Genomic DNA, 25,332 nt, shown 5'->3' with positions numbered 1-25,332 from the left:
TTTTGTATCACAACATTAACTTATATTAGTTTTGCCTGAAAATCTCTCGTTTTCTAACATTCTCCCATCCTGCAGGCCTGAGTCCAGACCGAGACCCAGAGAAATGTAAACAAACGCACCAGTCAGACTTGATATAGGAGTGAATTTGTTGCTTTTTAAAGCGGCAGTCGGTCTGTACATGTGTGAGGTGGCGAGGGGTGTCGCCAGGGGGCGGCTAGTAGCGTCTGCCACCAGGGAAATATGTAAAAACATAAAAAAGACGCTTCTCAAGAAAGGTAAGGCCGGTTGCAGCTTTTATTTTTTCTTTATTTCTTTCCATCAGGTTAGGTTTATATTAATTCAGTTAGTTAGGTTTGCTTAAGTCTCTCTCTCTCTCTCTCTCTCTCTCTCTCTCTCTCTCTCTCTCTCTCTCTCTCTCTCTCTCTCTCTCTCTCTCTCTCTCTCTCTCTCTCTCTCTCTCTCTGTGGTGCTAATGGTGCAGGAAGGCCTTGTCTACCTGCACCATAAGCCACTATACCATGCGTCACTGTACATTTAAACTGTACCCCAAAAACTTAACCTAACTGGCCCTCACTTAAAAAAAAATATATCGTTTTTTTTTCGTGTTCTTAATATTTCAGTGCTACAATACCACATCACTGTACCCTATGATGCTAATGGTGCAGGAAGGCCTTGTCTACCTTCACCATAAGCGACTGTACCATGCGTCACTGTACCTTAAAACTGTACCACAAAAACAACCTAACTGGCCCTCACCTGAAAAAAAATATCTTTTTTTTTTTGTGTTTGCTTAATATTTCAGTGCTACAGTACCACAGCACTGTACTCTATGGTGCTAATGGTGCAGGAAGGCCTTGTCTACCTTCACCATAAGCCACTGTACCATGTGTCACTGTACCTTAAATCTGTACCACAAAAACAACCTAACTGGCCCTCACCTGAAAAAAAATCTCTTTTTTTTTTAACCTAACCTAACCTAACCTAACCTTACCTAACCTAACCTAACCTAACCTAACCTGACCTGACCTGACCTAACCTAACCTAACCTAACCTAACCTGACCTAACCTAACCTAACCTAACCTAACCTGACCTGACCTAACCTAACCTAACCTAACCTAACCTAACCTAACCTAACCTATCCTAACCTAACCGAGACATTAAAAATTAGTCACAAGGCAAAAAGACGATTCAAAGTGACTGACATACCAAGCAATTAATTAGTGAAATCAGTCTTTGTTGACTACTCCAAAGCCTTTCAGTTTGTCGACCTCAGTATACTGTTAGGAAAAAGTGCATTATTAAGACATTATTAGTGGTTGTATCACGGTATTTTATAATAGACTTATAACTAGTTTCCCCTGAAAATCTTTCGTTTTCTATCATTCTTTCATTCTACACGCCTGAGCCCTGACAGAGACCCAGAGAAATGTAAACAGGCACGAGTCAGACTTGATATAGGGCTGAATTTGTTGCTTTTCAGAGAGGGGCAGTCGGTCTGTACATGCGTGAGGTGGCGAGAGGCGTGTCCAGGGGGCGGCTAGTAGCGTGTGCCACCGTGGAAATATGTACAGACATAAAGAAGACGCCCTCAAGAAAGGTAAGGCCGGTTCCAGCTTTTATTTTTATTTATTTATTTCCATCCCGGCCTGGGACCGCCCCTTTCCCGAGTCCTGAGGTGTTGGGGGACGGCCCGGGGGTGCTGTGTGCCCGTGAGTGTACCAGGTGCTCAAGCATATACAAAACAAGGAAAGTTTGAAGCATTTTTAGAGGGGCAGTCGGTCTGTACTCGTACATGCGTGTACATTAATTTTGAGGTGTTCCTTGTCATCCCCTGTCACTCCTGCCTGCCTCTGTCACCTCTACCAATCCCTGTCAAGCTCTGCCAAGCCCTTTGTCACCTCTCAAGTAATGAGGTGGCTTGAGATGTGAGATTTTAAACAGAAGCCTTTGCTGTCACCCCTGCCAAGCCCTACCAAACCCTGTCAGCTCCCACCAAGGCCCTCTCAAGCCACCACTCAACCCCCTACCGAGACCTATCAGCTCTATAATCTGAAAAAAGTGCAGTGTCTTAGGAGGGATTGATTAAGTAAACAGTGACTTATGGCCAAAATGGAACTATATGGAGATTAAGTAGAGATTAGAATAGAAGCTGAAATTGAGCAGGATAGTTACAATCACAGACTTCCAACTTGCTACTCCTTGGTGTGAAAGAATCTGCAGGAAATTAAGTACATGGCAACTCCTGTTAGTCCCTCATGTGTTCTTGAAAGCAGACTGACAGATTCAGTGTGTGACATGCTGACGTGGGGGAAGGCTGTCTGGTGGCTGCTCTATGCTGTAGCTAACAAAATGGTTGTGTTTCAAGTGTTGTCATGCCTGGAAAGTCTACAGGTCATCATTACTAGTATAAATGTGTACTACAATGGTGAAATTTAGTGAAAAAATGTGCTGTTTATGTATTGGCAGGGAAAGATTTGTGCTCATCAAGACAATGATAAAAAAAAATTTTATATTATTATTATTATTACTATTTTTTTTCTTTTACTTGTTTTGCTGTAAGATGAGACTACAATAACTGCCCCTTGATGCCCTATAAGGTACCGCCAAGCACCAAGGGGCGGCCACCACGGTGCACAGTGAAGCACGTCCCAGCATCCCTGTCACCATCTTTTCCCTGCCAATAATTATGCATTACATTTCCCAACTAATTTCATTCTAGTGCAACATTTCTACTACTAATGGTGACCTGTACACTTCCCAGCATGACCAGTACAGCACTTCAAACAAACACAGCCTTTTCTTAGCCACAGCAAGGTGCAGCCACGACAGACAGCCTTCCCTAAGTCAGCATGTCACACTGCATCCATAACACTGAGCTTCCAGGAACACATCTGGGGGACTGATACAAGTTGCTGTGTAGGTCATTTGTCCCAGCAGACTCTTTCACACCAAGCAGGCATGAGGTGGTAGTCTGTGCAGTGCGTCAGTGCTTGGAATTTTGAACCGGTCTTGCTGCATCTATGGCCCAGAGACCAAACAGAGGGCTAGCTGAACCTAACACAAACCAAACAGACGCCCACCAGAACCATACACAGGCCCACAGAACTAACTGACTGGCTGGCCGGCTGACTCGCTGGCTGAGTGACTGACTGACTGACTGACTAACTGGCTGGCTGGCTGGCTGGCTTGCTGGCTGGCTTACTAACTGACTGACTGACTGACTGGCTGGCTGAGTGACTGATTGACAGGCTGGTTAGCTAGTTGGGTGGCTAGCTGGTTGGTTGAATGGCTGACTGACTGACTGACTGACTGACTGACTGACTGACTAGCTGAGTGACTGATTGATTGGCTGGTTGGTTGAATGCCTAGCTGGCTGGTTGAATGGCTGACTGACTGACTGACTGACTGACTGACTGACTGACTGACTGACTGACTGACTGACTGACTAACTGACTGACTGACTAGCTGAGTGACTGATTGATTGGCAGGTTTGTCGAATGGCTAGCTGGCTGGTTGAATGGCTAACTTACTGACTGACTGACTGACTGACTGACTGACTGACTGACTGACTAACTGAGTGACTGATTGATTGGCTGGTTGGTTGAATGGCTAGCTGGCTGGTTGAATGGCTGACTGACTGACTGACTGACTGACTTACTGACTGACTGACTGACTAACTGACTAGCTGAGTGACTGATTGATTGGCTGGTTGGTTGAATGGCTGACTGACTGACTGACTGACTGACTGACTGACTGACTGACTGACTGACTGACTGACTGACTGACTAGCTGAGTGACTGATTGATTGGCTAGTTGGTTGAATGGCTAGCTGGCTGGTTGAATGGCTGACTGACTGGCTGACTGACTGACTAACTGACTGACTGACTGACTGACTGACTGACTGACTGACTAGCTGAGTGACTGATTGATTGGCTGGTTGGTTGCATGCCTAGCTGGCTGGTTGAATGGCTGACTGACTGACTGACTGACTGACTGACTGACTGACTGACTGACTGACTGACTGACTGACTGACTAGCTGAGTGACTGATTGATTGGCTGGTTGGTTGAATGGCTAGCTGGCTGGTTGAATGGCTAACTGACTGACTGACTGACTGACTGACTGACTGACTGACTGACTGACTAACTTAGTGACTGATTGATTGGCTGGTTGGTTGAATGGCTAGCTGGCTGGTTGAATGGCTGACTGACTGACTGACTGACTGACTGACTGACTGACTGACTGACTGACTAACTGACTAGCTGAGTGACTGATTGATTGGCTGGTTGGTTGAATGGCTAGCTGGCTGGTTGAATGGCTGACTGACTGACTGACTGACTGACTGACTGACTGACTGACTGACTGACTGACTGATTGATTGGCTAGTTGGTTGAATGGCTAGCTGGCTGGTTGAATGGCTGACTGACTGGCTGACTGACTGACTGACTGACTGACTGACTGACTGACTGACTGACTGACTAGCTGAGTGACTGATTGATTGGCTGGTTGGTTGAATGCCTAGCTGGCTGGTTGAATGGCTGACTGACTGACTGACTGACTGACTGACTGACTGACTGACTGACTGACTGACTAGCTGAGTGACTGATTTATTGGCTGGTTGGTTGAATGGCTAGCTGGCTGGTTGAATGGCTAACTGACTGACTGACTGACTGACTGACTGACTGACTGACTGACTGACTGACTGACTGACTGACTAACTGAGTGACTGATTGATTGGCTGGTTGGTTGAATGGCTAGCTGGCTGGTTGAATGGCTGACTGACTGACTGACTGACTGACTGACTGACTGACTGACTGACTAACTGACTAGCTGAGTGACTGATTGATTGGCTGGTTGGTTGAATGGCTAGCTGGCTGGTTGAATGGCTGACTGACTGACTGACTGACTGACTGACTGACTGACTGACTGACTGACTGACTAGCTGAGTGACTGATTGATTGGCTAGTTGGTTGAATGGCTAGCTGGCTGGTTGAATGGCTGACTGACTGGCTGACTGACTGACTGACTGACTGACTGACTGACTGACTGACTGACTGACTGACTAGCTGAGTGACTGATTGATTGGCTGGTTGGTTGAATGGCTAGCTGGCTGGTTGAATGGCTGACTGACTGACTGACTGACTGACTGACTGACTGACTGACTGACTGAGGCAGAGAGACAGGTAGGTGTTGGCAGGGTTGGTTTGGTTTGGAGTGTTGAGGTTTTATGATATTGTAGAGACAGAGAGGTTCAAAGCTTAATTAGACTTGTATCTTTGAGCCATGAGTCAGTAGAGAGGGAGAAAGAGGCAGACAGGCAGAGAGACAGGAAAAACAGGGAGGAAGAAAAGCTATTTGCACTGTACCTATAGGTCAGTATGGTGTAGAGTTGTATACTTGAATCAAGAGTAAATATAGACGCAGATACGAAGGCGGGCAAGCTGAGAGAGAGGGAAAGAAAGGGTCTGAATGAAAGGGAGGAGTCAGGCCTGCAGAAGGGGAGCTTTTGGTATTGTTTACTGATTAGTTTGATAAAGTGTTGTGTTGTGTTGTGAGGTGCAGAGAAAGAGAGAGGCTTGTGTGGTGATATTTCATGTTGATGTACAGCAATATGAAATAGTTCTCAGGAGAGAGAGAAAGAGATAGAAATTAGTGACACACACACACACACACACACACACACACACACACACACACACACACAGTAATACTCTATAGAAACCTATTTCTTTCCTAATTTGTCTATCTCCATCTTGTTTTTCATTGTAAGTCATTAATGTTTATCTTGTATTGTCTTGGCATTATTAAAACATGAGGTATATTATTATTAGTGGTTGTAGTTTTGTATCACAACAATAACTTATATTAGTTTTGCCTGAAAATCTCTCGTTTTCTAACATTCTCCCATCCTGCAGGCCTGAGTCCAGACCGAGACCCAGAGAAATGTAAACAAACGCACCAGTCAGACTTGATATAGGAGTGAATTTGTTGCTTTTTAAAGCGGCAGTCGGTCTGTACATGTGTGAGGTGGCGAGGGGTGTCGCCAGGGGGCGGCTAGTAGCGTCTGCCACCAGGGAAATATGTAAAAACATAAAAAAGACGCTTCTCAAGAAAGGTAAGGCCGGTTGCAGCTTTTATTTTTTCTTTATTTCTTTCCATCAGGTTAGGTTTATATTAATTCAGTTAGTTAGGTTTGGTTAAGTCTCTCTCTCTCTCTCTCTCTCTCTCTCTCTCTCTCTCTCTCTCTCTCTCTCTCTCTCTCTGTGGTGCTAATGGTGCAGGAAGGCCTTGTCTACCTGCACCATAAGCCACTATACCATGCGTCACTGTACATTTAAACTGTACCCCAAAAACTTAACCTAACTGGCCCTCACTTAAAAAAAAATATATCGTTTTTTTTTCGTGTTCTTAATATTTCAGTGCTACAATACCACATCACTGTACCCTATGATGCTAATGGTGCAGGAAGGCCTTGTCTACCTTCACCATAAGCGACTGTACCATGCGTCACTGTACCTTAAAACTGTACCACAAAAACAACCTAACTGGCCCTCACCTGAAAAAAAATATCTTTTTTTTTTTGTGTTTGCTTAATATTTCAGTGCTACAGTACCACAGCACTGTACTCTATGGTGCTAATGGTGCAGGAAGGCCTTGTCTACCTTCACCATAAGCCACTGTACCATGTGTCACTGTACCTTAAATCTGTACCACAAAAACAACCTAACTGGCCCTCACCTGAAAAAAAATCTCTTTTTTTTTTAACCTAACCTAACCTTACCTAACCTTACCTAACCTAACCTAACCTAACCTAACCTGACCTGACCTGACCTAACCTAACCTAACCTAACCTAACCTGACCTAACCTAACCTAACCTAACCTAACCTGACCTGACCTAACCTAACCTAACCTAACCTAACCTAACCTATCCTAACCTAACCGAGACATTAAAAATTAGTCACAAGGCAAAAAGACGATTCAAAGTGACTGACATACCAAGCAATTAATTAGTGAAATCAGTCTTTGTTGACTACTCCAAAGCCTTTCAGTTTGTCGACCTCAGTATACTGTTAGGAAAAAGTGCATTATTAAGACATTATTAGTGGTTGTATCACGGTATTTTATAATAGACTTATAACTAGTTTCCCCTGAAAATCTTTCGTTTTCTATCATTCTTTCATTCTACACGCCTGAGCCCTGACAGAGACCCAGAGAAATGTAAACAGGCACGAGTCAGACTTGATATAGGGCTGAATTTGTTGCTTTTCAGAGAGGGGCAGTCGGTCTGTACATGCGTGAGGTGGCGAGAGGCGTGTCCAGGGGACGGCTAGTAGCGTGTGCCACCGTGGAAATATGTACAGACAAAGAAGACGCCCTCAAGAAAGGTAAGGCCGGTTCCAGCTTTTATTTTTATTTATTTATTTCCATCCCGGCCTGGGACCCCCCCTTTCCCGAGTCCTGAGGTGTTGGGGGACGGCCCGGGGGTGCTGTGTGCCCGTGAGTGTACCAGGTGCTCAAGCTTATACAAAACAAGGAAAGTTTGAAGCATTTTTAGAGGGGCAGTCGGTCTGTACATGCGTGTACTCGTACATTAATTTTGAGGTGTTCCTTGTCATCCCCTGTCACTCCTGCCTGCCTCTGTCACCTCTACCAATCCCTGTCAAGCTCTGCCAAGCCCTTTGTCACCTCTCAAGTAATGAGGTGGCTTGAGATGTGAGATTTTAAACAGAAGCCTTTGCTGTCACCCCTGCCAAACCCTACCAAACCCTGTCAGCCCCCACCAAGGCCCTCTCAAGCCACCACTCAACCCCCTACCGAGACCTATCAGCTCTATAATCTGAAAAAAGTGCAGTGTCTTAGGAGGGATTGATTAAGTAAACAGTGACTTATGGCCAAAATGGAACTATATGGAGATTAAGTAGAGATTAGAATAGAAGCTGAAATTGAGCAGGATAGTTACAATCACAGACTTCCAACTTGCTACTCCTTGGTGTGAAAGAATCTGCAGGAAATTAAGTACATGGCAACTCCTGTTAGTCCCTCATGTGTTCTTGAAAGCAGACTGACAGATTCAGTGTGTGACATGCTGACGTGGGGGAAGGCTGTCTGGTGGCTGCTCTATGCTGTAGCTAACAAAATGGTTGTGTTTCAAGTGTTGTCATGCCTGGAAAGTCTACAGGTCATCATTACTAGTATAAATGTGTACTACAATGGTGAAATTTAGTGAAAAAATGTGCTGTTTATGTATTGGCAGGGAAAGATTTGTGCTCATCAAGACAATGATAAAAATTTTTTTTTATTATTATTATTATTACTATTTTTTTTCTTTTACTTGTTTTGCTGTAAGATGAGACTACAATAACTGCCCCTTGATGCCCTATAAGGTACCGCCAAGCACCAAGGGGCGGCCACCACGGTGTACAGTGAAGCACGTCCCAGCATCCCTGTCACCATCTTTTCCCTGCCAATAATTATGCATTACATTTCCCAACTAATTTCATTCTAGTGCAACATTTCTACTACTAATGGTGGCCTGTACACTTCCCAGCATGACCAGTACAGCACTTCAAACAAACACAGCCTTTTCTTAGCCACAGCAAGGTGCAGCCACGACAGACAGCCTTCCCTAAGTCAGCATGTCACACTGCATCCATAACACTGAGCTTCCAGGAACACATCTGGGGGACTGATACAAGTTGCTGTGTAGGTCATTTGTCCCAGCAGACTCTTTCACACCAAGCAGGCATGAGGTGGTAGTCTGTGCAGTGCGTCAGTGCTTGGAATTTTGAACCGGTCTTGCTGCATCTATGGCCCAGAGACCAAACAGAGGGCTAGCTGAACCTAACACAAACCAAACAGAGGCACACCAGAACCATACACAGGCCCACAGAACTAACTGACTGGCTGGCCGGCTGACTCGCTGGCTGAGTGACTGACTGACTGACTGACTGACTGGCTGGCTGGCTGGCTGGCTTGCTGGCTGGCTTACTAACTGACTGACTGACTGACTGGCTGGCTGAGTGACTGATTGACTGGCTGGTTAGCTAGTTGGGTGGCTAGCTGGTTGGTTGAATGGCTGACTGACTGACTGACTGACTGACTGACTGACTGACTGACTAGCTGAGTGACTGATTGATTAGCTGGTTGGTTGAATGCCTAGCTGGCTGGTTGAATGGCTGACTGACTGACTGACTGACTGACTGACTGACTGACTAACTGACTGACTGACTAACTGACTGACTGACTGACTAGCTGAGTGACTGATTGATTGGCTGGTTTGTCGAATGGCTAGCTGGCTGGTTGAATGGCTAACTGACTGACTGACTGACTGACTGACTGACTGACTGACTGACTGACTGACTAACTGAGTGACTGATTGATTGGCTGGTTGGTTGAATGGCTAGCTGGCTGGTTGAATGGCTGACTGACTGACTGACTGACTGACTTACTGACTGACTGACTGACTAACTGACTAGCTGAGTGACTGATTGATTGGCTGGTTGGTTGAATGGCTAGCTGGCTGGTTGAATGGCTGACTGACTGACTGACTGACTGACTGACTGACTGACTGACTGACTAGCTGAGTGACTGATTGATTGGCTTGTTGGTTGAATGGCTAGCTGGCTGGTTGAATGGCTGACTGACTGGCTGACTGACTGACTAACTGACTGACTGACTGACTGACTGACTGACTGACTGACTGACTGACTAGCTGAGTGACTGATTGATTGGCTGGTTGGTTGAATGCCTAGCTGGCTTGTTGAATGGCTGACTGACTGACTGACTGACTGACTGACTGACTGACTGACTGACTGACTAGCTGAGTGACTGATTGATTGGCTGGTTGGTTGAATGGCTAGCTGGCTGGTTGAATGGCTAACTGACTGACTGACTGACTGACTGACTGACTGACTGACTGACTGACTGACTGACTAACTGAGTGACTGATTGATTGGCTGGTTGGTTGAATGGCTAGCTGGCTGGTTGAATGGCTGACTGACTGACTGACTGACTGACTGACTGACTGACTGACTGACTGACTGACTGACTGACTGACTAACTGACTAGCTGAGTGACTGATTGATTGGCTGGTTGGTTGAATGGCTAGCTGGCTGGTTGAATGGCTGACTGACTGACTGACTGACTGACTGACTGACTGACTGACTGACTGACTGAGTGACTGATTGATTGGCTAGTTGGTTGAATGGCTAGCTGGCTGGTTGAATGGCTGACTGACTGGCTGACTGACTGACTGACTGACTGACTGACTGACTGACTGACTGACTGACTAGCTGAGTGACTGATTGATTGGCTGGTTGGTTGAATGCCTAGCTGGCTGGTTGAATGGCTGACTGACTAACTGACTGACTGACTGACTGACTGACTGACTGACTGACTGACTAGCTGAGTGACTGATTGATTGGCTGGTTGGTTGAATGGCTAGCTGGCTGGTTGAATGGCTAACTGACTGACTGACTGACTGACTGACTGACTGACTGACTGACTGACTGACTGACTGACTCACTGACTGACTAACTGAGTGACTGATTGATTGGCTGGTTGGTTGAATGGCTAGCTGGCTGGTTGAATGGCTGACTGACTGACTGACTGACTGACTGACTGACTGACTGACTGACTGACTGACTGACTGACTAACTGACTAGCTGAGTGACTGATTGATTGGCTGGTTGGTTGAATGGCTAGCTGGCTGGTTGAATGGCTGACTGACTGACTGACTGACTGACTGACTGACTGACTGACTGACTGACTGACTGACTGACTAGCTGAGTGACTGATTGATTGGCTAGTTGGTTGAATGGCTAGCTGGCTGGTTGAATGGCTGACTGACTGGCTGACTGACTGACTGACTGACTGACTGACTGACTGACTGACTGACTGACTGACTAGCTGAGTGACTGATTGATTGGCTGGTTGGTTGAATGGCTAGCTGGCTGGTTGAATGGCTGACTGACTGACTGACTGACTGACTGACTGACTGACTGACTGAGGCAGAGAGACAGGTAGGTGTTGGCAGGGTTGGTTTGGTTTGGAGTGTTGAGGTTTTATGATATTGTAGAGACAGAGAGGTTCAAAGCTTAATTAGACTTGTATCTTTGAGCCATGAGTCAGTAGAGAGGGAGAAAGAGGCAGACAGGCAGAGAGACAGGAAAAACAGGGAGGAAGAAAAGCTATTTGCACTGTACCTATAGGTCAGTATGGTGTAGAGTTGTATACTTGAATCAAGAGTAAATATAGACGCAGATACGAAGGCGGGCAAGCTGAGAGAGAGGGAAAGAAAGGGTCTGAATGAAAGGGAGGAGTCAGGCCTGCAGAAGGGGAGCTTTTGGTATTGTTTACTGATTAGTGTGATAAAGTTTTGTGTTGTGTTGTGAGGTGCAGAGAAAGAGAGAGAGGCTTGTGTGGTGATATTTCATGTTGATGTACAGCAATATGAAATAGTTCTCAGGAGAGAGAGAAAGAGATAGAAATTAGTGACACACACACACACACACACACACACACACACACACACACACACACAGTAATACTCTACGAGTATAGAAACCTATTTCTTTCCTAATTTGTCTATCTCCATCTTGTTTTTCATTGTAAGTCATTAATGTTTATCTTGTATTGTCTTGGCAGATGTGGTGAAGACAGTGTTATGCACCACCACACCACCATTACACTTCCTGTCTTGCTTGGTGAATGAACAGAGCACCACTAACATCACATCATTGCATCACCACATCACCACACCACCACCTCCTGTCCTGCCCCAGTGAAATAGAACATCACCACCACATCACCACATCAAGAGTCAGTGATTGGTGAGTACAGCAATTAGTATTTATATGCATGTAGTGTACTGTAATCTTGTTCATGTATGTACTCGTATGTTGTGTGGACACAACCTTCCTGGCACACACTGACTTCACTTGACCTCATCTCACCAGGACACAAAGAACACACCTGACCTGTCATCATTCCTGACATACACTCACCCACCCAGACTTCACTACACACACACACACACACACACACACACACACACACACACACACACATTATTATTATTATTGTTATTATTATTATTATTATTATTATTATTATTATTATTATTATTATTATTATTATTATATTTCTCTTCTCTCTCTATAATTATTTATTTATTTATTCATCCGTTTCTTTATTTTGATGAAAAGAAATTATTAACATATGAGGCGCGCGGTACAACAACGACGTACGTACAACAACGACGTAACCGTGTTTTTGCCTGCTCCGTGTGGTAGAAGGGTGTAAAAGTCTCGTGGTGATGTCGGCCAAGTCATATTCGACCATCTAAGCACCTGTACTAAGGCTCAAAGTCGAGCGTAGTGCGGAGAAAATTTCTCTGGACTAACATCTCGAAAGCGGTACAACAACGACGCAACCTGCTCCTCCCAGCCTCACGTGCGTATGGCCAATCAGCGGCGCGGTTGCAGCCGCCCGGCGCGGGCGAGCCAATCACAGCACCGCTGCCATGTTTACCAGCGCCGTTGCCATGGTGACAACACACTCACCATGTGCTCATCCACTCTGCCCTTTAACACGCCCGAGCACAGACGCACGCTACCTTTCTCGTGACTCTTTACGCAACTATGGCTACTAGAGTGCAGACGAAAGTGTCACAGCATCCTGCTGTGGCCACCAGCCTTACGTAAGTTTTTTAAATCCCCAGTCAACCCGACTTAGTGGGTTGAAGGGGGATTTAAAGGGTTGGTAAATCCGCTAAGGGCATTGCCAGGATCAAACAGACGTATCCTGGTAATCAACTTAACTGTCTCAAGCCAGTGTAAAGGATGAGAGCCAACTATATTCATTGAATACAAAAAAAAAAAAAAAAATTCGTTTCTTCATAATGTTCTTGACATAGCGGCTTTCCATTAATACTTACCAGAATGCATGCACAAACATAAAATTATCAGCATTACACACTGTTAGTCATAGCAGGACGTCAAAGTTATGGTAGGAGTAATAACGTGCCGGTAATGAGTAAGTTTTATTTTTTACGCTCGGAAAAAAATTCATAAAAAATTTATTTATGTACCAATCTTCATGAAACTTTCACTTAATACTATGTGTACTAGGCTCTAACACATTATTAACAAATGAAAACAATATCGGGAAAAAAAATTATTACCTACGGTATACGCGTTAATTAACGCGTAAGTCATCCACCCAAAATCGTCACCTATCACTTCGAAACCTACATCCCCAAACAGAACTACCCAAGACCTTTCAAATGATGTATAATACTTACTTATTTAAGGGTATCCTTTTGTGCGCAATCAGTGTTTAACTTTGAGCGCGTTTTTCTCGAAACTTCCATTTCTCGGTTACGTCGTTGTTGCGCCGCGCGCCTCATATATCAATTTAATCTCTCTCTCTCTCTCTCTCTCTCTCTCTCTCTCTCTCTCTCTCTCTCTCTCTCTCTCTCTCTCTCTCTCTCTCTCTCTCTCTGAATCTGTTTCTCATTTTTCAGAACAGATTCTTTTCCATCTAATTATGAAACCTAACTCTCTCTCTCTCTCTCTCTCTCTCTCTCTCTCTCTCTCTCTCTCTCTCTCTCTCTCTCTCTCTCTCTCTCTCTCTCTCTCTCTAATGAACCCTCCAGTTTTTTTTTTTTTTTATAATACGAGTGTAAATATTTTGCATGGTGGCTTCACAATGCCGCAGTGCCACTGAAAAAATATTATGATGTTTTTTGAGTGGCGAACAGTCTGGGTTTTTTTTTCTTAATTGAATGAGTGAAAGACTCTGATTCTTTATGTACGTGTGTGTGGCTGAATATGTGTATGTGTGTGTGTGTCTATGTGTGTTTGTGTACAGGCCTCTTCTCTAGTGTCACAATGCCATAAGTGATGGTGCTTCGTGTGCAGGTGTGTATTACGTGTATAAGGTGTGTGAGTGCGTACAGTGCCACATAGAGCCCTACAGTGCCAGACCAGGGGAGTGAAACAAATCTGGCATCTTCGTAGTGACGTCATGGCGCGCGCGCGCGCAGCTACTCGGTTCATTCCAGTGATCGAAAAGTATAATAGCGAATCTTGTCTCCCAGCCTGCAGCCAGCCCTAGCCTGACCCGCCAGACATGTGTCCCAGGCCTTCCCCTAGCCTGTAGAGCCATGTAAGCCTGCAGGTCAAGGTCAGGTAAAAAAAAAAACAGGCCGTAACGTAAAAGATCAAGACATTTACGAAGACTGTCTTTGATGGGCTCAGGTCCTCCGTGCAGACCACCAACAAGCAAGAGATTGACGAAATACAGGTTGTGAAGACGCTGCAAGCTGATGCCTTCAGAGATCGCGAAGGTAATAGTCACACATGCTCACCCTGCACTTATCACCCTGATAGTCCAAGATAGTAGTGACATTAGTGGTTCTTCAATGTCCGCCTCCCTCTCTCCCTCTCTCTCTCTCTCTCTCCGCTGCCTGTCACCAACTTGGCCCTCTCTTCATTCGTTTTTTTTTCAGTTTTCTTATCTCCTGCGCTTATTATTACCGCCATACTGCGTGTATAGATAGTTTATACACCCATACATCTGCCATGAATGTATTACCGTGATAGTCCAAGCTGTCAGTGAGATTGATAGTACGTGTTTGGACCCCTCTCCCCACCATCCGACACCAAACAACCGCCTTGTCGCTAACATTTTTCCTTATTTCTTCCCTGATACGCTTATTTATACATCTATACTGCGTTCATACATAGATTATACATTGATACATGTACCCTGAGTTCCTGTGCATGTAAAAATGTGTCTATAGTACGAAAAATAACAAGATAATTTTTCCATATTTTTCCTTCCTTTCCCCGCCCTCACCAAAACATCGGTGCCCTTCTTTTTTTCATTGTTTCTTCTCATTCACGCCCATAGGTGAATTATTCATTTACACATCTACTATTCACATCCCAGCCCGATAATCCTAGTCTGTAGTTAAATAAGATACTTTGTGTTAGTCAGCGTCACCTATGCCTGCATCTCCATCCCCTCCCTCTCTGTCATCCCAGACTGACAATATTAATTTCTCCTCACCTACGCTTATTTATATGCCAATATACTGTTCATACATATTTCATACATACATACATGTCATGTTTCTCTGTATATATAGATTTCTACCTGTAATGATAAAAGTATAAATGTATGCCTTGGGTCTGGCAGGTAAATGAATCTTCAGTTTGTTTTCTTAATTTCTTCATGTCACTATACCACAGCACTGTACCCTATGGTGCTAGTGGTGCAGGAAGGCCTTGTCTACCTACACCATAAACCACTGTACCATGCATCACTGTAACTTTAAACTGTAGCACAAAAACTTAACCTAACTGTGATGTTCCTAGACCTCCTAAACGATTTCCAAGAGTGGTGAATCAACTTGCAAGACTCCCACTGTTGCAGTACCATGTCAGTGTACATTGTGGTGTTAATGGTGCAGTACAAGGGCCTGGCAGTGTACCATGTGCCATAGTACCTCAAAAACACCTGTAAGACTGTTTTTCTTCTTTTCCTCTGATATATTTGTTTATTTATTTATTTATTACAATTTTTTATCTATTGTTTTGGTTTGCTTCAGAATCCTGAATCATGTGTTTTTTTTTTCTATTTATTTTTATTATTTTATTTATTTATTTCTATATAATTAGATTTGGTTAGGTTAGTTCGGCTGAGTTAGGTTGGCTTCAGTTCATCAAAGTTAGGTCAGGTTAGGTTACGTCAGGTCAGGTTAGTCTAGAATAATTTACGTTAGGTTAAGTTAGGTTACGTTAGGTTAGGTTAAGTTAGCTTACATTAGGTTAGGTCAGGTCAGGTTAGGTTAGGTTAGGTTAGGTCATCCCCTGTCAGTCCTGCCTGCCCCTGTCACCTCTACCAATCCCTGTCAAGCTCTGCCAAGCCCTTTGTTACCTCTCAAGTAATGAGGTGGCTTGAGATGTGAGATTTTAAACAGAAGCCTTTGCTGTCACCCCTGCCAAGCCCTACCAAACCCTGTCAGCCCCCACCAAGGCGCTCTCAAGCCCCACCAAGGCCTGTCAACCCCCTACCGAGACCTATCAGCTCTATAATCTGAAAAAAGTGCAGTGTCTTAGGAGGGATTGATTAAGTAAACAGTGACTTATGGCCAAAATGGAATGACTGACTGACTGACTGACTGACTAGCTGAGTGACTGATTGATTGGCTAGTTGGTTGAATGGCTAGCTCCAACACTTGAACTGACCAGTCTTACACCTCAACAGGTCCTCACCTTGTTGTAGGAGAGCTGACAACATGTACCAGCCAGCAGCAACTCCCATGCTAACAGGCTTCTCCCCCGCGGGTATGTAGCACCTCTGGAGTCGCTCGATGAAGAAGAGGATGCTGGCGAGGCCTGTCGTGTTAGCCGGGATGCGCCGGTACAGAGCTGTGTCCGTTGGGGTTGTGTAGGCAAGCATCTTCTTGGCAAGGTCCTCGTAGGTGGCCGCAAACAGTTTACGGCTGTGGGATGAGAACTTGTCTTGTGAATGTGACGTTGGGGTGAGTGTTAATCTGATTTTGTGTTACTATGTTCTGTGGGGAGTGGGTGTTAATGTGATTTTTTGTTAACTGAATGCTGTGTCTGACCTCCTGAGGTGTAGTATGGTGGGCCACAAGATTGTCCCTTTCCACTAGGGGCTGACAGATGATATTAAGAGTGTGAATGTGTGTGTGGTGTTAACGTGCTGGAGTGTGCACAGCCAGGAGTGTTTGGGGAATGAAAATAAAAGGAGTTATGGATGTTTAAAAATGCATCTTTTGAGAGCTAAGTATACAAGAAAGTTGGTGTGTTTGGGGAATGAGTAAACAATGAAGAAATGTTTTGAGGAACTGGGTGTGCAGAGGCAGGAGTGTTTGGAGAATGAGAATACAGGAAGACAGGAATGATTTGGGAATAAGTGTACAAGAAAGGAGTGTTTGAGTGACAATATATAAGGAAGAGGTGTTTTGAAAATGAGAGTACAAGGAATGAGCATTTTGGGAGTTAATATACAAGGAAGCAAGTATTTAAGGGACAAGTATACAAGATTATTTTCCTGTCATATGTCATTATACAATGTTTTTCTTTGTTATATACATCATTCCCTTTCACTTTTCATATCTTGTGTTCTCGTCATTCTGATGTAATGTTACAGATAGAGAATGTTTGGTGTCAAATTTTCACTAATTTCATATGTGTATAAACTTTCATTTCATTGACTTTTTTTTACTATTACTACTATATTTGCTTGCTTTTTAAACAAGTCTTTTCTTTCAGAGGAGGGAAGCACAGGGGAAGAGGAGGACGAGGAGGAAGAGAGTTAAGAGTCACAAGAGGAGGAGGAAGGTGGAAAGAAAGAGGAAGGAGAGGAGGAGGAGGAGGAGGAGGAAGATGGAGAAGGAAAGGAGAAAGATAAGAAGGAAGGAAATGCCGCAGAAGGAGAAGGTGAGTTGTTAATAAGGTTTTGTGTGACAAGTTTTCTGAAAATTTTATTTGTTTACATGAAGTTCGTTTTGTATATATTACTCTTAATATACTACTTCTCCCACCACATGCAATTTGTCTGTCTGCTGTTGTGGTTCTTTCATTTCTTGTTCCCTTTCCTGAATATACCATTTCCTTAGTTTCATATCTAGTACCCTCCAATAAAATTTCTGCTTCTCGGTCTCTGTACTTCTCTCGTTTTTTTTGCTTGGCTTCATTCCTCAGATCCTTCTCTTTTTCCCTTTCTTCCAAGTTCATATCTCTTTTTTACCCAAATATTCTTGTATTCTGAATTTTCAGCCAGCTTCCCAGTTCTCACTAGGATCTCCTTTACTGTAACTTGGGATCTCATTCTCACTTTTAATGGTCTTTTACCTCCTTCACTATATTTTCAAATTCTATATGCTTCTTCCACTTCTCATTCCAGTCCCTGTTCTTCACCTTGGACCATTGTAATAATTTTCCTTACCAACTCCTCTCTCTCTCTCTCTCTCTCTCTCTCTCTCTCTCTCTCTCTCTCTCTCTCTCTCTCTCTCTCTCTCTCTCTCTCTCTCTCTCTCTCTCTCTCTCTCTCTCTTATTCCCTTTCTTCCTTTCTTCCTTCCCTCCTATCTTTGTTTCTCCCTCCTCCTCCTCCTCCTCCTCCTTCCTCCTCCTCCTCCTCCTCCTCCTCCTCCTCCTCCTCCTCCTCCTCCTCCTCCTCCTCCTCCTCCTCCTCCTCCTCCATTCTACCTAACAAGAAATAATAGATTCAAGATTATACCCAAACGTTTTAAATCCCACAAGGCCAAACATTTTTTCTTTAATCGTATAGTAAATATATGGAGTAAACTTCCTGCAGAAATTGTGAACAATATTGAAATTGTGAAAGCAATATTATTGAATCAGTTCATCCTTTTTTTTTTTTTTTTTTTTTTTTTTTTATGTAGGAAGGATACTGGCCAAGGGCAACAAAAATCTAATAAAAAAAAATGCCCACTGAAATGCCAGTCCCTTAAAAGGGTCAAAGCAGTGGTCAAAAATTGGTGGATAAGTGTCTTGAAACCTCCCTCTTGAAGGAATTCAAGTCATAGGAAGGTGGAAATACAGAAGCAGGCAAGGAGTTCCAGAGTTTACCAGAGAAAGGGATGAATGATTGAGAATACTGGTTAACTCTTGCGTTAGAGAGGTGGACAGAATAGGAGTGAGAGAAAGAAGAAAGTCTTGTGCAGCGAGGCCGCGGGAGGAGGGGAGGCATGCAGTTAGCAAGATCAGAAGAGCAGTTGGCATGAAAATAGCGGTAGAAGACAGCTAGATATGCAACATTGCGGCGGTGAGAGAGGGGCTGAAGACAGTCAGTTAGAGGAGAGGAGTTGATGAGACGAAAAGCTTTTGATTCCACCCTGTCTAGAACAGCAGTATGAGTGGAACCCCCCCAGACATGTGAAGCATACTCCATACATGGACGGATAAGGCCCTTGTACAGAGTTAGCAGCTGGGGGGGTGAGAAAAACTGGCGGAGACGTCTCAGAACACCTAACTTCATAGAAGCTGTTTTAGCTAGAGATGAGATGTGAAGTTTCCAGTTCAGATTATAAGTAAAGGACAGACCGAGGATGTTCAGTGTAGAAGAGGGGGACAGTTGAGTGTCATTGAAGAAGAGGGGATAGTTGTCTGGAAGATTGTGTCGAGTTGATAGATGGAGGAATTGAGTTTTTGAGGCATTGAACAATACCAAGTTTGCTCTGCCCCAATCAGAAATTTTAGAAAGATCAGAAGTCAGGCGTTCTGTGGCTTCCCTGCGTGATATGTTTACCTCCTGAAGGGTTGGACGTCTATGAAAAGACGTGGAAAAGTGCAGGGTGGTATCATCAGCATAGGAGTGGATAGGACATTTGCACTTTGTTTTTCCACAGAGCAATAAGAAATTAGAATTGACAGAGAAACCAGACAAGGGACTGCATTTGAAGAAGCACAAGAACCAAGAAATTACATCATTCAATGAAATGACAACATAATCTAAAGTAAGAATTTACATAGCTTTCATTTTGGTTTACATTCTGAAAGGTAACAGTAACATGGATATGTTTTTATATTGAAATCTTTCTCTGATTGCATACAAATGGTACCAATCAACAAATAATAATGTAATACTTAGAAGCTGGGAATTCAAATCACTGGTAGATAAAATGAACCACCATTCTAGAGTGTACATAACTAAGGAATTAATATACTGGTTAACTGTCACACCAGCATGAACAGAATAGCAACAATTGTTGAGTAGAGTCTGTAGGAGGCAGGGAAGGAGGCATGTAGTCAGTTTTAGAGAGCAGTTATTATGAAATCAGCTGTAGAATATTCCTAAGATGCAATACTACTGGAGTCTGTCAGCTTGAAGACAGTTTATTAAAGAAGGGAAGTTCATGAGATATAAAGCCTTTGATTATTCAGTTTCATTTCCAAAGTAACATTTATTTATTGGTGTGTTGCTTCCTGTAAATAGTAAAGCCTTGACAGCACTGCATCTCTCACACCACGCTGTAACTGTTGAGAGAACCCTAACCCTTAGAGAGAGGAGGAGGGAATCCTTGGTTTATGTTCAGTAAAGCCCTGTATTCTTGTCATGGCAATGTAGAATGGAGGCGTCATTGGTTTATGTTCAGTAAAGCCCTGTATTCTTGTCATGGCAATGTAGAATGGAGGCGTCCTTGGTTTATGTTCAGTAAAGCCCCGTATTCTTGTCATGGCAATGTAGAATGGAGGCGTCCTTGGTTTATGTTCAGTAAAGCCCTGTATTCTTGTCATGGCAATGTAGAATGGAGACGTCATTGGTCACATACTGTTCTAATGTAATCTAATGTAATCTAATGGAATCATGAAGGTGTAAAAATGCAGGATATGGATGGGATGCTACATCAGCAGCTTTTGTCATTAAGGGTGGTAAAGTGAAAGATTTGTTAATCACTTTGGTCTTTAGTTGATGCTTCTGGTGAGGCTTTCCTGTTTAAACTTGGCATAATATATATAAAATGATGTGGCATGTTAAACAAGTTAACTTACTGCCTTCTTGTGTCTTTCACAGATAGAAATCAAAAACGTCACAAGACAGAATAGTGAGCTGCATGCACTTATCACAGAGTATAAAGTCACTCCCTCAGAGGAAAAAGACAAGGATGGCATGTCTTCATGTGAGAACTCAGAAGCTAAATGTGAGCTACCATCCACATGAATATATATTTGTATATCAAACTGACATTCTCCTTGGAGGGAGGCTTTCCAAAGTGCACACACACACACACACACACACACACACACACACACACACACACACACACACACACACACACACACACACACACACACACACACATCTCTGCATCAGGACTCAACAGCCAGACTGATAAACAATTACTTCACCCAAGATGATCAGCTGATAGGATTAGCTGTGGATGAGCCTCCTGTGGTGACTAGGAGTACAAAAGCCAGCAGCTAATTTTGGGAGCTGCCAGTCATCATGGTCCTGGTGTCTGAGGTGCTGCTTTTGCATTTTCCCAGTCATGGGTCGAGGCTACATCACATTTATTCATTCACAGTTGCTCTTAGTTATCTCTGTTACAAGTTAAAATTTTTCCTGGCTCCACAGACATTTCTGGTGCATCTAACCCTCTCTCCATTGCCCTTCTATTTCCCTTAGTCTTATACCCACTTCTTACATTACGTCTAATTACTTCCATTGGTCATTCTTGTCTGGCCCTCTGTTGCATCAATTTTTCACCTCCAGGTACAGATACCAAGGGGAAATTGCTGGGTCAAGTGGCTACACTGACATCTGAGGTTAGCAGGTTGGAGAGTGAGTGCAGCAGTCTTCAGGTTCAGCTAGACTGTGAGAGGGATAAGTATAACAAACTGCTGGGAGAATCTCTTGCTCATGAAAAGTTGTCTGAAGATGTCATAACTGAACCAAAAGGTAAGAAAGTTTATATTCTCTAATAATAAAGCAAATAATTTTTCCTCACTGTTGCTCAATTTTTTGAATTAATAACAAAATAAAAGCATTGTTATTGGATTTGTTTATTGAGGCTGTATTAAGAAAAGTTGAGAGAAACAAACTTATTGTTTTATCAGGAGAAACAACAGGATTGGGAGGAACTGAGCTTTAACAGAAGCTGCAACAACTGCAGGAGCCTCACAGGGTCCTGGAGAGCAGGTTAACTTGCAGCATGAAGGAGGTGGCTGAGCTAAGTGACAGGAAGTAGCAGCTTAAGCATGCTGTAGTGCATGAGGAGACAGAGTCCATCGGTGTATGCATGTTTTTTGCTCATTTGAATCATCTGTAAAAGTGAAGTGGAGGAAGTGTTTACTGTTTACTGTATGCCATTTCCTTGGTCTTTTAATGAAGAATTTTATCCTTCTTCAGGTGACTACATCACCATCTACCAGTTGCAGCGAGGAGTGATGAAGCAACAAGCTCGAGAACGCGAGTTAGACCTTGCCAGCCTCCATCATGAATGAGAGGAAATGAAGCAAAACCACTCTGCAGGTTAGTGCTCTCTTTTGCATCTCACACACTTCTTATTCATGTCATGGCAGATTAGTGATTTCTGCTGCATCTCACACACTTCTTATTCAATTGCTGGCAGGTTAGTGATCTCTGCTGCATCTCACACACTTCTTATTCAATTGCTGGCAGGTTAGTGATCTCTGCTGCATCTCAAACGGTTCTTATTCAGGTGTTGACCAAAGTACTAAGCCTTCATATCATTACCTTGCTCTGTGATGGAGGCTACACCATCTGGCATCTAGCTGAGATTTAATGTTGCAGTAAAGCTTCCATATGAGTTCATGTAGAGCAAAATGTTTTCAAATGCCAGGGAAGTAGTGTAATGTAACCTTCCAGAGAAATCTATCCCTCATTTATTAGTTAACAGGAGTGTTTAATGTACTTAATGTGATTAGCCAGGATCAAGGGTCAACTTCTTCACTGACCATTTACTCTCAGGTGATGTATCTGTCCTCCATGAGTCACCAGAGACACATAAGGTGTTGTAAGTGAAATTTTCATCTATTAGATTTATTCAAAATGTGAATTAACACAGTTGTTTCCTGCAGGATTTGATATCAAAGCTGGTGCAGGAAAAGGAAGCAGATCATGACCTTCAGCAGCTCGAGAAGATAAGCAGCGTCCTTAAGAGTCCAGTTTGCTATCTTTAGCAGTGTTGGTGAGTAGTAAAAATTGAGCCATCTTATGAAGTGCAACGAAACATTATTATTATCTTCATAATTTTCTTGAAATAAACAGATTTCTGTGGCATGTTGCTCATTAGCACTTTAATATCAGATAACACCAGTTATTTATGTAATGATGTAATGTACTAAGTAGATGAAATACAAGTGGCATCTGCTAACACTCTTGATGTGGAACAGGAACCAGTGAGTCTGAGACACCCACCAGCAGTGGAAAGCTGGCTGACGAGCGCCTCAAGCACTCTGAAAAGGTGGAGCAACAACAAGAAACAGAAAATTGCATCCATCATTCTTTGCCTGAGGAGGGAATTGATGCTCTGTTGACCCTTCACACTGATGTCCCTCATGAGGAGGCAGAATATGAATCCTACAGAACTTGCCCATAGAAAGACCAAAACTGTTACTGCTGCCACACTGCCACCACTTCCACTGACACCAAAAGCCCAACTGTGCAGAGAATCCTGGACCTCCGCAATGAAATGGAGTCCACCAGTCACCTGGAGCACTTTAGCCTCCAAAAGTTCCATCCGTGTCCATTGTGTTTGGGTAAACTTATCACTGTATAAGGGGACAAGTATCAGTGTATGGTTACTATATACTCATTTGTACTTAAAGATGTCATGTCACATCATTCTCTCTCTCTCTCTCTCTCTCTCTCTCTCTCTCTCTCTCTCTCTCTCTCTCTCTCTCTCTCTCTCTCTCTCTCTCTCTCTCTCTCTCTCTCTCTCTCTCTCTCTCTCTCTCTCTCTCTCTCTCTCTCTCTCTCTCTCTCTCTCTCTCTCTCTCTCTCTCTCTCTCTCTCTCTCTCTCTCTCTCTCTCTCTCTCTCTCTCTCTCTCTCTCTCTCTCTCTCTCTCTCTCTCTCTCTCTCTCTCTCTCTCTCTCTCTCTCTCTCTCTCTCTCTCTCTCTCTCTCTCTTTCTTTCTTTCTTTCTTTCTTTCTTTTTGCATATTTTACTGCTTTACATTCCTCCCCACAGTATTTTTTCATCTACTTTATGACTGCAGTAGTTTTATCATCCCAGTGTATGCCGTATCCACTCTGAAACTGTAATTCACCAATCAGCTCAAATGTGTCTCTGTTTTGATAATCATTAATTTGTTTCAGCTACACAACCACTCTGATAAGGGACAAAATCTACTTCACCAGTCATCTATGTCATACAGTCATATATATTCATACATATGACAAAATACTCTTCCTAAGACATTTCTTATTTTCTCTTCTCAAGTGACCTGTCCATCTATCTAAGGTACCACATAACATTTAAAACTTACAATATTGCATTTAATTCATGAACATTTTTTTGTCTATGTAGACTTGAAATTGTATTGGTTCCTGTGGATGAGTGGGCCATGCTGTGCTTTGTCAAGGATGGTGTTTGGTATTGTGATGACTCTTGCCACAATCAAGTGTCTCCCACAGAGTAGTGGAGTACCTATGTATGGTGTTGACCCAAGCTGTCCAGGTCTCATCCAATGCCTTAATATGATTTAGATGATCAAAATGGTTTAACTCACCATTTAATCAGCTGACTGATTTGAATGGAGAAGTATGTAATGTGTTGTAGCCTAACCATCCCTGCCAGCATGGTCAGATTCTTGGTAGTAACCTGAAATGCTCCTAGGTAGTGAGTATCATTGCACATAATGATCTTTACTTTGTCAGTAATTCAATGATACTGAATATTACTCTACTGGATTTTGCTCACCACTGCTTGGTAACTTTTGGCCATAATCCCAGGTCTGGAATGATATGAAGCCATGTTTTTACATTCCATATGAGACAGGCAAGCACTATGCTTTGCCTGACTGATACCTGTACTATACATTTATGACCCCAGGTAGTTCATCACTCTCTCTCTCTCTCTCTCTCTCTCTCTCTCTCTCTCTCTCTGTTTGGAATTATACTGTATATTAGGAAATATCATTAAAGAGTGTGTGTGTAAAAAGTGTTTGCATTATTGTGCATTTGATGTTATAGCCCCAGGTTCTTAAAGTTTTCTAGTTTCATGATTTATAAAGATTGCTATTTTTAATAAAGTTATTGAAATTGTTATTGAGTGTTTTTTATTGAACTCATTAGCTTTGTAATAGTGTGCGTCTCATCATGCATTCATTAATGATGTAGAGTGGAAATGTCCACTCCTATCATGCATAATATCAATGCATTATTGGTTTATGTTGTTATTTGTGTATAAATTGTAAAGTTATGCCAGTCTATTTTAGTACAAACTAAATATCAGCTGGAAGAGAGGACAGGTAATGGCACACTAAAACACAGGAAGGGATAATGATATAACCAATTTAACAATACACAGAGGAAGAAGAATGAGAAAGCAATAAAAATGGATTATTTAATGGATGATTAATAGACCCTCATTTGTAATGTTATTTCAGGCAAGAATATTAAAAGAGACAGCTGGCTTGCCCTTTGTACTTGTTCAGCTTGCCCTTAGCACTTGTTCATACATGACAGAATGAGAGATCTATGGGTGGGGGTGACACCTGGAAATGGGTATGATTCATGAAGGGATTGATTGATTGGTTGACTGACTGATTAAGAAAAAAAAACGTAGCAGTGGAGGGTGGGGG

The 25,332-nt window shown here is 43.1% G+C and overlaps 1 protein-coding gene across 8 annotated transcripts; it reads left to right on the top strand.

Annotated features, from left to right (window-relative positions):
• The first annotated feature begins 1,479 nt into the window (after positions 1 to 1,479).
• Positions 1,480 to 23,435, top strand: LOC135116011 (uncharacterized). 8 transcript variants are annotated; one of them, XM_064033224.1, is made up of 11 exons: positions 6,101 to 6,115; positions 7,272 to 7,386; positions 11,648 to 11,832; positions 14,103 to 14,351; positions 16,277 to 16,553; positions 17,311 to 17,478; positions 20,578 to 20,704; positions 21,277 to 21,462; positions 21,621 to 22,035; positions 22,605 to 22,714; positions 22,920 to 23,435. In XM_064033224.1, exons 6-9 carry the CDS (start codon positions 17,425 to 17,427, stop codon positions 21,653 to 21,655), a joined length of 402 nt encoding a protein of 133 aa, XP_063889294.1. In that variant the 5' UTR covers positions 6,101 to 6,115; positions 7,272 to 7,386; positions 11,648 to 11,832; positions 14,103 to 14,351; positions 16,277 to 16,553; positions 17,311 to 17,424; the 3' UTR covers positions 21,656 to 22,035; positions 22,605 to 22,714; positions 22,920 to 23,435. The 8 variants fall into 8 exon arrangements, 6 of the variants coding, with proteins under 6 accessions (XP_063889295.1, XP_063889296.1, XP_063889294.1 ...); XM_064033225.1 differs by lacking the exons at positions 6,101 to 6,115; positions 7,272 to 7,386 and adding an exon at positions 1,480 to 1,598; XM_064033226.1 differs by lacking the exon at positions 14,103 to 14,351 and having other exon boundaries at positions 6,098 to 6,115.
• Positions 23,436 to 25,332: the final 1,897 nt, after the last annotated feature.

This window comes from Scylla paramamosain, chromosome 30 (assembly GCF_035594125.1).
Source record: "Scylla paramamosain isolate STU-SP2022 chromosome 30, ASM3559412v1, whole genome shotgun sequence".
Classification (NCBI taxonomy): domain Eukaryota; kingdom Metazoa; phylum Arthropoda; class Malacostraca; order Decapoda; family Portunidae; genus Scylla; species Scylla paramamosain.
Note: the sequence above shows the minus strand (reverse complement) of the source record. Positions and strands in the feature narration are given on the sequence as shown.